The sequence below is a fragment of the Montipora foliosa genome, chromosome 7 (genome assembly GCF_036669935.1).
Source record: "Montipora foliosa isolate CH-2021 chromosome 7, ASM3666993v2, whole genome shotgun sequence".
Lineage (NCBI taxonomy): Eukaryota > Metazoa > Cnidaria > Anthozoa > Scleractinia > Acroporidae > Montipora > Montipora foliosa.
Genome location: NC_090875.1, coordinates 42321848 through 42334347, shown reverse-complemented (window position 1 = coordinate 42334347; position 12500 = coordinate 42321848). Strand labels below are relative to the sequence as shown.

At 39.0% G+C, this 12500-nt stretch overlaps 1 protein-coding gene across 1 annotated transcript in view; it reads left to right on the top strand.

Annotated features, from left to right (window-relative positions):
- Positions 1-12500, top strand: part of LOC138009546 (uncharacterized) — a 57436-nt gene that overhangs the window by 19399 nt on the left and 25537 nt on the right. The window contains exon 3 of the mRNA XM_068856616.1: positions 9824-9856. Within this exon, the coding sequence (XP_068712717.1) occupies positions 9824-9856 (33 nt within the window). The remainder of the gene's footprint in view (positions 1-9823; positions 9857-12500) is intronic.

The window sequence follows — 12500 nt, the reverse complement described above, 5'->3', positions numbered from 1 at the left end:
TTACACAGTGAGTTAGAGTGACCAATCAAAACACAACCTCGTTCCCAGGATGAGAGACCCTGGGAACAAGGTTGATCAAAACAGAGTTTGTAATTGGAAATCTAAACACCTACGAGATACAAAAACAAACTTGTGAACACGTCAATCTGAAATATTGCAAATCATAATGCTGACAAACCCAAAAGCGAAGGAAATGGATCATGGATAGGAGGTTTTGAATATCTGAATGATTTTGGGTTAGATTAAAGCAATATATTGTTAAAATTCCCAAGTTATCCCTTTTCGTGTTAAGTAGTAATGCAAACAAGTCTTAGTAATAAATTGGATCAACGAGGTGCTTGTAAACAAGGGCGTAGCTAGGGGGGTGCCCGTGACCCCCCCTTTGTAAGCCGTTTTTTACTGAAACAACCTACAATAATTCAGGTTGCGAAAACGCGAGTACCCTCTGTTTGACACAGTGTTACCCCCCCCCCCCCTCCTTTAAAAATCCTCGCTACGCCCATGCTTGTAAACCTAGTAATTGCCATGGTTCGTATGTAACACATGTAATCATGAGAAGATTCACGGAAAACGGAATTTGAGATGTTATGCAGGGGTAAGTATTTGAAGGTAAAACAGGATATTACCTCAGGGTGAAGCAGTTACGTGAAGACACCAATTTGCCACGTTATGAAAATATTTTTGGGCAATGTTTATGATATTAGCCAATCACTGGCAGTTTTTATTGGAATCGGTTGAAATGACAGCATAATATGATATTCCGAAAATCGCCATCGAGCGAGCAGAAATGTCCCGCACCGAGGGGGATGAAATCCAGAGAATTGTTGTTGGAATGACAGCAAAAATTACATAGAGAGCTTCTATAGAGCCTAGCGAGGATATCTGGATAGTTTTATGGTAATAGCAAAGGATTTTCATGTCAAATGAGGTTAGCGTCTCGTGGTCTTGTGGACTGTCGGCCGTACACTTGATTTCTACTCTCAAAATTAACTCCAGAACCTTTTTTTTTTCTTTTTTTTTTTTTTTTGCGTAGAATAAGCTTTTAGAATGATGTTGTTGTCTTCTGTGGTGATACTTGACGATTCGGAAACATTTTGCGAACAAACGCGTCACACGCGCAACTTGATCGCCCAAACTTACTCGATTATCCATTACATCCGGTAGTAGCCAAAACGCGGGGCCGGAGTCGGGGCCGGGGCCGGGGTCGGGGCCGGGGTCGGGGTCGGGGTCGGGGTCGGGGTCGGGGTCGGGGTCGGGGTCGGGGTCGGGGTCGGGGTCGGGGTCGGGGTCGGGGTCGGGGTCGGGGTCGGGGTCGGGGTCGGGGTCGGGGTCGGGGTCGGGGTCGGGGTGCCTTTTCTTTTTCCCAATTTTTTTTGGTTTCAATTTTTATCGTTATTCTCCTGTTGGTTTTTGCGATAACCTGACTTAGTCTTTTCAAAATCGGAGTTTGTTTTTGGAAGTTAAGATCATTTCCGGAAATGCTGAAATTGGAGTTTATACGCCAACTGCCAAAAACACTGAAGACTCGCTGATCTCCACACTTAAAAACAGCATTGCAATGTTTACTTCTTGAGAAAAATTAAAAAAATGTGAGCGTCACGCAGTCACGCAAAGTAAATTTCCTCGTTGCTCGTGTTGCTGTCATGTTGTTGTCTGTCTTTACTAGAAACGGTTTGTAGTAAAGCCAGAGTCGCACGGGAACTTGCTAGTCAATTCTATTCGGACGTCACGGGATCGAATCCAATATCACTATAAAAAACAGAACAACATTGAAAACAATTTTGCGAAAACAAGCAAATGATAACGTTGTGTGACGACTATGGTGGAACTGTGGCTATGTTCTGTTTCGTTTTAATTGTATTGCGGAGGTTTTTACGAAGTAAACATTAAAATGTGCTTTTAAAATGTGGAGCTCAGCGGATCTTCAGTGTCTCAAGGAGTTACTGTATATTCCCCACAAAAATTCCAATTTCAGTCTGAAATTCTCTTAATTTCGAAAAACAAACATGTCTCTTTCGTAGATTCCGTATAAATGAAAGAAAGATGCCAAACATTCGAATATAATATTACAGGAGAATAACGCCAAAAATTGAAACAAAAAAAAATTGGAAAAAAAAGACACCCCGACCCCGACCCCGGCCCCGGCCCCGGCCCCGCGTTTTGGCTACTACATCCACGCGGCCTTTTGACATCCCATTGAAAAAAAACTCATAAAATATTCGCAGACCGGTCGATTTCTCTGAAATTTAAAAGGGTGATTGCTAACGAATGGAGAAAGATTTCCACAATAACCTAAAAATTCCGGTGTTAAGGATTCGACGAAGAGGTAAATGCGACTAAATCTCTTGCTTGCGTTGCTATATTTTTGCGTTTTGATTGTTGTCCAAGTTTTGACAGAGAATATTAAATTATGAAAAAAATATCTACCGATTGATTGTTAAAAAATCTTTATTTTGAGCGGTTATTTGGACATAAAAGATGCCACCGCTTAGCGGGAAATTGTACTTTATGTGAGTAGTTTGGAAAATTTATTTGGGTAGGAACTGAGTAGCTCACTTATCAAGTACGTATCATGGATAAACATCTGACAACTAACTATCTTGGAATTTAGAATGACCATTTCTGCTTTGATTGTTCTTATTGTGTTGCGTCAGTGAGAACATGATTTGCCGAATATCTACGAAGTCAATGCGTTCAGACCAATAGAGCCCATAGGGCATAGATTTTGAAAGAAATGTATATTTGAAATTCAAATTAAAGACGAAAGATAGAGTTGATCCTCGGACTTATCCAGGCAGTTTAGGCAATTGCCTCTTATAAATACCTGCAAAATTGAGGCGGCCTCGACGGGATTCCAACCCTTGACCTCTTCAATGCAAACGGCAATGCTCTACCAACTGAATTATGAACTAGCCACTTAGTTGGGGACAATTTGTTGGGCTCATTAGTTTCGGTGAAAGACCCCGACAAACTGACCTGCGTCCAACTAAGTTTCTTCATAGCCCAGTTGGTAGAGCATTGTACGGGCATCGCAGTGGTCATGGGCTTGAATAACGTTAAGACCACCTAAACGTTTCTGGTGCTTTGAAGAGATAATTGCTTAAATTGTCCAAATAAGTGCGAGGATCACTACTATCTTTCGTTAGCCTATGTTTTTGTAAGATCAACTCCCGGCCCTAATTTATTTTTCTTATTAATTTCAATGTCAGTCTCGTCATGCTGAGTATTGAATTTATCTTTACCATTTTCTTAGTTTAGGTCACATTTAAACTTAATCTGTTCACTGATAGCCAACAACTGAGGTTCCTGGGTTTGAGCGTTAATGCTAGTCTAAGCTTGGGTGCCGGGTTATTTAAGTATTGTAGGCAAACTTTCCTGGGGAGGCAGCCCGCAAGCTGCTTGAATTTTTTAAGCTTTTAATGTTCCCAACCCATGATAACAAGTGTAAGAGATAACAGTTTGTGGGGTAATGGTGTAGGAGATGAAGCACTCCATTAGGTAGGATAACTAAGTTGCCGGCAACAGAGGTCGCGATCCTCTCCAAGGCCATGACAATAAGCTGGCAATGCGAGGTTACAATCCTCGCCAAGGGTTACAATCCCACAACCGGCTACGGGCCTTTTGGTGTCGTTCGACCGTCAAAAATTACATTGATTTCAACGACTAAGAGTAAAATTTTAGAAGCTAATAATTACACATGTAGTACGGTATATATTGCCGGTAAAATCCGTTCTCATGCTGAATTCGTATTGGTGCTCCTCATTTTACCTACAATACTAGATATATTTAGTTGGAACACTCAGCGAATGGTCCAGAATCATCGTGTTACAAGATCGTAGCTTATACCACATCCCCCTTCCCCCAATTCAATCAACATTGGAGGAAGGGGAAAACGGGAATGGGGGTTCCAACAAATGTGACAAGGATTGTATTTGTTTCAAGGAAATCGGCAAATCTGTAGAGGGTGTAAATCAGAATTAAACGGATTGTCTGTTTGCAAGCTTTGTATTTAAAAAGGTGGGCAGTTGGTCTGAACATGATGATAATCAAGCAATATGTGTTGGAGAGTTTTTAGAAGGCCAAATAGTTATAAATGCTATGCGGTGTGTAAAGGAACATCTTCAATACGCTGTGTACCGCATTTCCATGTAAAGTAGTTGACGCAGTGCACTTTTATTAACGTAGCGTACACACATCGTGTACGCTACGTTATCGAGACGATGCAAATTGAGACGTGATTTTCAACGATTCACCGTGCGATTCACAAGACATTGTTGCGAAAAATAGCATTGCGTCACTAGCGTTACTTTCTAGAAGCTTCCCGAGAGTTCGCAGTTTGTTTATTTTTAGGTTCGTGCGTAAGCGTTTCTAAATCGGTGTGTTTTGTAATCTTTCTATAATTAGATAGTTTACTGTTTTAGAAAGTTCTAGAAGCTTATTGTGAGAGTATAGAAGTAGACGAGTCCAAGCGGACTTTTTAACTAGTTTTTTCACAAGCGAAGAGAGTTGGCGTTAGCCGTGTTTAGTCAAGTGTGACAGAAGCAGTGTTTATTCAAGTTGGCGGAGGCCGTGTAAGCTTATCAAGTACGTGCTGTTTAGAGTTTACTTCGTGGAAACGGCGTTCATTTTTGGAATAAATCTTCTTGTTGTTGTTCCGACAACCCTGCGTTCAGTTTAGTTCGCAAGCTACCTGTCCTCAAAACATGAGAACTCGTAACAGACATACTTTAGCTCGATATGTAAGGGGCAAAGAGTTTCCAGGCATAAGAGCCATCCTATCCCGAGGTTGTACTCTAAACTAGTTTGTAATCCCATAACATTTCCTGCTATTGCGGCATGATTCACCTTGGTGCATCGTTAGTTTAAAGAAATGAAATGTTTATCTTTCACCTCACCGACGGTTTACCATGGTGAATGTGACGCCGAGCATTGTAGGTTGAATACGCACTCAGATGAATTGAAGGAACTTTTTTTGGAGCCTGAATTAAGCCTATAGAGAAAAATTAGGGTCAGGTTAGGATTAGTTTTGGTTTTTATACATGGATATCAATTGACTTATTTTGTGAAAGTAAGTAATGAAAAGAACCGTGTTTGATTGAGCATGCTCGTCGTTGTAGTGTAGTGGCACAGGACTATAGATCTGGAGGGTTCGAGTTCGAGTACCGGTTAGCAAGTGCATAGTGCAGTTCCTTGTTCCCTTACTATGTTGTAACGTTGAAACTGAATGGATAAGTATCTGATTACGGAAACAGATAAGATGATACGAAACATTAAGAATATGTGTTGATATGCGTAAGACAGATCTTGAGGTAAGGTATAGGTGTTTTCAGTCCTTTTGAAGGAGTTGATAGTTGCTCTAAACTAGGTAGAGTGCATATTCAACTTAGGTAAAATGAGGATCACCTACTTAACCTAGGTAAAAACGGATTCAACTTGAGACCGAATTTGACCGACAGCATATACTCTGTAATAACTTTGTTGTGCTTCAGTCAGACGTTGTCAACCGCTTTCGTTGTACAAAACACGAATAGTAGCTTCGAATAAACAAATCACCTCGTTGATTCAGCTTATATGATTCTGATCGCAAAAATTCTCTGTTACTTATATTTTTAATGAAGTGAAAATCTTTCAGTGGAACCCAGCAAAGTGTGGTGCATGCGCATTTGCTCAAACATTTGAGACCAACAACTATTGGTATTCATTCTCGTCACCAGAACCTCGGATCGACCCATAGGAGAACATGCCCCGTTGGGTTCTTATAGCCAAAAATGGGCTACATAAAGTTTACGTTACGACACCTGCTCACTCCTCGTGCTAACATGAATGCACCAATTACAGACGCTTTTGATTGTTCTTCAAGAAAACCAATGAGACGACAATTTGTGTCAGGGTTTCCCAGAGCTCTTCTCTCCTTCCGTATAGAGAAGAGCTCCACGGAGATTCTATTGCATTGTGAAAACTAAAAAAATTTCTATGAGGGAATTATGACCAATTCTATGACAACAGCTGTTAAAGATATTTTTCTTTTATCATTGTAAGTAAGCAAATGCTGCAAAAAAAAAAAAACTAATGAGTAACATTTGTATCAATGAAGAATAAGCATCGGTTAGGCCTTGTCTTAACCTAGACCTGTTACCATGGTAACAGCCTGCAGAGCACATTAACTGTCAAAAATATAAACCTTCGTGGTAGCACTTATCAGTGACGAAGTTTGAGCTTCCAGACAAAATCCGCGTAAAGGGAAGTAGAAGTGCTTCAGTAAAAACAGTTTTCAGTCACCTTAAATTTGTGGTTTCCACACTGAGACAGTTATGCATTTTTTTCTTTAATGTCCACTTTTATCTGCCCCTAATATTAATCTGCTGTCCTTTGCGGCTGGGATATTTGGTGACAGGTGGTCTTCTGTGTCTAAATCACAGCTAATATCCATTTTTCTGTTTGGCTCGCCGTTAATGTTGCTCTAGCAAAATAACTATTGAATTTTTCATGCCAAGTCTTTTATATCTGAATTGATGAGATTTCTCATAAATACCTAAATATGTGCGTTCCACCTGCTGGCTATCTTTTTATCTTCTTTGTACATGTTTGGCTGTCGTTTTTTGACAAACCACTATTTGATATATATTCGAAGTTAGCCCTTTCGATGAGTTTTGGCACTCTTAGAGCAAAATGTGCCCGTAAAATATACTTTAAAAAAAGAAAAAAATACGTATTATGTCAATCAAAAACAATTATGAGCTTTCATTTAAAAAAAAACGTTTCAGAAATGTACAGATTGTCGTGGCCTACAAGGAGGCTCTCCACTTTGAGATTGAAATGACGCGATACCAGATCCCAAGAACATATTTGCATATTGGCTGATTAATTGAAACAGGGGGTCCTACACCCAGATTAAGAGTGTTTCTTGGAAACGCTTATCTCTTCATCGTGCAGCTATTAAATGGCACTTGACAGGCTTAGGGAGAGAGACCCGTTTTGTTTTAGTCCTAGAAAACTTATAGATATGAGCCCACTGCTCTTGTACGAAAGTTGTTCTGATTAAGGCCTTTCATAGCGAAAAATGGTTGTGTATATGATGCCTGTAAAATCCGTTCTCAGGTTGAATCCGTTTTGGTTATTATGCATGGATATCAATTGACAAATTATACAAAAGTAAATAACGAAAGGAACTGTATTGGCCTGAGCATGTTCGTCCTTTTCATATGATTTTAATTTCTAGTTGAAGAAGTGCAGCTCGCTCAATTACTTTAGAAATAAAAGAAAGGTTACGGATGGGCAGGTAGTTCTTGCAGACAAGTTCGAGATAAAGTTTCGTATAATAAGAATTGGCAGGACTAAGGCTTCTTTCCAAGCTGAAAGGAGATGACCACTTTCAAGCGAAAGATTCACTATTTTAGTTATGACTGGTAGAAGGACATCTAAGCATTTAACAACTAGAGGTGTTGGCATCGGGTCGAAAGGATATGATTTCTTGGCCATTCCCATGGTGATATTGTAAACCCCATTTTGAGTAAGAGGTTCAAAACAATTAAATGACAGCATGTTTGTATTTAGGTTCCCTGGGGGGTTACAATTCTCAAAATCCTGAAAGGTACATTGCTTAAGTTTTGATCTAATATTACTAATATTCTGGACAAAGAGAGTAGATCTGTTTATATTAGGAGGAGAGGGTACGTCAAAATTACGTAACAACTGTTTTGATGAATATGTACAATTGATGACCGAAAGCCATCGATTTTGCATCTACCTCGACCCCTCTTAAAATAATGGTTGTACTGGAAAAAAAATTCTATGTGCCCTACAGTTTTCGTCGAAAAATGAACTGAAATAGAAGTCAGAAAACCATCACAATCCTAATTCATAATTCCTAGTTCATGGTGTGATTGGTTATGCAATTGAGAGTTTGATAAATCGACCGATAATCCTTCTTTTAAGTACAAAATTTATTGTCTTTCAACTCTCCACTATGGCATCAATTTTCATTCGGGTGTAGAGACAGCTATTTTAGAGGTCACTCAGATTGCGCAAAGACGTAATTTAGCAGAGTTAATCGCAATTTAACTCTCTAATATGCATTTAAAGTTATTTAAGGACGGTTCCTTCGGCGAATCTCGAGATACTCGGATTTCCTTTCGGTGAAGCTCACTAATACAAGGATATTTTTGCGCGGTTTAAAACTGTCCGGAGAAAGTAGATCTTAGTAAGTACTCTCGGTATCAGAAAAGAAAATTGGGGGTTACCATGCAATTTTGAGAGGTAATTATGCTTCAATTTGAGAAAGAACGCCATACATTGCTTTGTATTTTAAAGATTTTTACAAATATTATTCATGAATTATCTATGAAAAATGCGAGGTTACCCCAATTTTCTTGTTGGATTTTGATAACACTTGTTAAAATCTACATTTCCTGCATAACCATAAACCGGGTAAAAATATCTTTGAATTAGTAGGTACCGTCCTTAAATCTGAACAACAGTACTGAAGAAAAGCTTTTGTCTTTTAAATGGCACGCTCGACAAGAGGGATTTATGTTGAGTGCCTCTTGCATATTGGGACAATCTACGCTACCCTATGAAAGAGAGGCGAGTCGTGTGTTTACACATTTATTGTTTCCTGGCAACGCTCGGGGACATGCAGTCCTCCTCACTTGATGGTTATTTCCTGTCCTCTGGCTCACAGAAAGGAAACAAGACCAGACCCTCGACCCGTTATTTTCCAAATCAGTCGTTTTTCTACATAATAGTGACAATTTAGGTTTTCAAACAAAAGCAAACAAGACCATTTTTCAAAAAAAGAGAATGCAAGAATTTACGTTAACAGCCCGAGTCCTTAAGGGTATCTTTGTCTTTGGGTTTTCCTATCTGGACCAGGACTCTGTAAAACTGAACCATGCATTACGGTGCCTCTGTGAATGCAGAACTTCGCTGCATGCAACAGAGACTATGAACGGACATTCTTGATGAATATCGCTCCAATCAATCACAGGCGAAGTACTTATGTTGGGATTGGTTTCTAAATCATAATTACATGGAAAATGGCTTGATTTGTCACGAACTTACATCAGTTGGGTTTTTTGATGAGAATGAATAGTTTTCTGAGTGCTGGTGCTGATTGCGGCTTCTTTTAATACCAATGGTACATATAAACTTGATACATTCGGTTCATATATTAAGATAATGATGTAATAACCACAAATACCACGTTGTGTGATGAATTATGAAATAGAATACCAAATGTTTCAGGTGGAGTGCTTTAAATGCCAAACTTTCCTCAGTCTGTTATACAACCCACATTCCATGTTAGTGAAGATTTACTTAAATTAGTTACTGTTGTGGGATAGTAAACGAAAGATTAGCTGCGCCACTTGCCATTTCCTGCATTCTATTTCATTGTTTGCCTCTAACGTTTTTTTTTTCTTTTTCCAAATATTGAGTAAGACAATGCAACTTTTCAGGAAATCCTTAAGATTAAGACGAGAACTTAGAAACTGACTTGCATAGCGCAAGAAAATGTTACAATTTGTCTGTATAGCAAATATCAGGTAAATAAGAGGAATCAAGAGTAATGATAAATTGCATAAGGTTTCTTCCAATACCTGTCCCTTTTTTTAGTTCAGAAAAAAGATAGAAAAGTGAGATTACAAAGAAGATGTTACAATTTGTCTGTATTTTTCCCCTGCTTATAATTCAACCCTTCCCGTCATTTCTCTTCGAACTCCTTAATTTAGCAAACAAAGCAATTATGACCAGATAAATAAGACGAATCAAGAGTAATAATAAATGCATAAAGTTTTTAATATCCGTCCCTGTTTTTGGGTTTCAGAAATTTTACAGCGGTTTAAAGAGGAACAGCAAGGTATTGTGTCATGTTGGTTTTGTTGTTCTGTGTAATGACTAGTTGTCAGTGGTGTATGACAAGAGGAAGGTTGGAGCCGATGAGAACAGCAGGCCGATTTCTAAAACGGAAGTCAAGGGTTTTGCATTTACTACTTCTGATCATACAGTTAAAACTATTAAGCCAGCAACAGTTTCTGACTTCCATTTAAGCGTCAAACAATTTGATAAATTCTTACCCAGGCTAAGAAACGGGACTAGTTCTGGTTTAAAATTCCATTTCTTTAAAGGTCGTGAATAAACAGTAGAAATATAATGAAAAGTAGTAAACTCCAGATGATCGGGCATATTTTATCCATATATTCAAAATGGTCGCCCTTCAGAATTATTCAAGATTCAAGTTGCGACTATAAGCCAAGGAAGTTTTAATGAGGTGCCCGTCACGTACGTTTATGAGCTGAAAAAAGAGGGCTAATCAAACCAGTTTTGAGGACAGGTAGAGAGGGGTTTTATTAACATGCAGGACATTTAGGTATTCATAGGTGTTTTTCTCTTGTTTTATTATTATTTATTAATAAGGTGCAGTTACTGAGATTGAATGTTGATGATGTTGTAAGAGAGATGTGTTTTACCATCCTGCTGGTACCGCAAATATAAAGCTAATAGAACAATGGGAAAGGCAAGGAGCTAATGAGGTCAATGTGATGTCATAAACGACCAAAGAGAAACCACTCTGGTCAGTATATGTTGATCTAGTTCGAAAAAACAGGACAAAAAAACTGGTTTAGCGGCACCCTGTCAATAAACATATTCAAAATGGCGGCTTACTGCGTACACCAATACAAATATAGAAATATAGATTTTTCACAAGCATCCAACAAATTGTTTAAAAAATCTCTCGGTAAACTTATACTTGAACACAAGAGAAAAGACAAGTTTTAAACAACAACATCTATATTTCGGTGGCAAACAGCTACCTTCATCAGGGTAATTGGCCGTTACACCCTCAAGCGTTCTTACGTGATAATAATACAAAAGTGAGGTAACAAACAATGCGCGCGCGAAATAACGAAATCATCTGTGTTCGTGCGTGATAAAATAAGCTGCAAAAATGGTTACCGAACTCGACCCTTGTGACTGTTATGGCTATAGAAAAAAACATTCTCGTTAAGACCCCATGGTCGGATGGTTTCAAGTCTATAAGCCCGCTGGCCTTCCTTTCCCAAAAGGTCACTAGCATTCATTATTTTGTCTATTAACGTAATAGACATATCATCCAGACCAAAATGTCCCTGTGAGCAGAAATGCCTGTAGATTAAGTCATCTAAGTCTCTGTCTTCAGGTTCAAGACGCGAGTGTCTTCTCATCCTACTCTTGTGGTTATTAAACCTAAGCTTAAATTTGGTTGTTGTCAACCCTACATATTGTTTACCGCAACTTTTACATGAAATGAACTACACGAAATTACTGCTATTACAATCCAAATTATACTAAATGTCGAACGTTTTACCAGTAACATTACTTGTAAATTTGCTCCCAGATTTCAGAAAGTTGTCGTCTCTGCATATCTGGCATATCGACGACCCACAACTACGGCTACCTTCAGCTTTAATCATCTTTTTTTTTTAACTTTAGCCCGGACCAGATAGTCCTTCAGACTCTTTGGTTTCCTAAAAGCCAACATCGGAATCTCCCTAATTGCCTTTCCACATTTTTCAGACAATTGGAGCATGGGATGTGGATCCCTGAGAATTCCGCCAATGTTTGGCAGTCCCGGATGGTACGTAACAATAAATGGCGTTCTAGTACTATTTCCCTTTGTCGATGCTGTAGCTGGAGTAAACAATTTTTCTCTTGATAACAGTTTCGCTCTATGGACTTGCTGCTTAACAAAATGACCGTTGTAACCTCGTGTACACAAGAAACCTGTTAATTCTGTCGCTAAAGTTAAAAAAAAAAGATGATTAAAGCTGAAGGAAGCCGTAGTTGGGGGTCGTCGATATGCCAGATATGCAGAGACGACAGCTTTCTAAAATTTGGAAACAAATTTACAAGTAATGTTACTGGTAAAACGTTCGACATTCAGTATAATTTGGATTGTGATAGCAGTAATGTCGTGTATCTCATTCCATGTAAAATTTGCGATAAGCAATATGTATGGTCGACAACAACCAAATTTAAGCTTAGGTTTAATAACCACAAGCGTAGGATGAGAAGACACGCGCGTCTTGTACCGGAAGATAGAGACGAAGATGACTTAGTCTACAGGAATTTCTGCTCACAGGGACATTGCGCGCTGGATGATATGTCTATTCAGTTAATAGACAAAGTGACTAATGCTAGTGATCTTTTGGGAAAGGAAGGCCAGTGGGCTTATGGACTTGAAACCATCCGACCATGGGGTCTTAACCAGAGTGACTTTTTCTATCGCAAGAACCGTCGCAAGGGTCGAGTTCGGTAACCATCTTTAGAGCTTATATTATCACGCACGAACACAGATGTTTTCGTTATTTCGCGCGCGCATTGTTTGTTACTTCACTTTTGTATTATTATCACGTAAGAACGCTTAAAGGTGTAGCAGTCATTCACCCTGATGAAGGAAGCTGTTTGTCTCCAACATATAGGTGTTCTTGTTTAAAACTTGTCTTTTCTCTTGTGTTCAAATT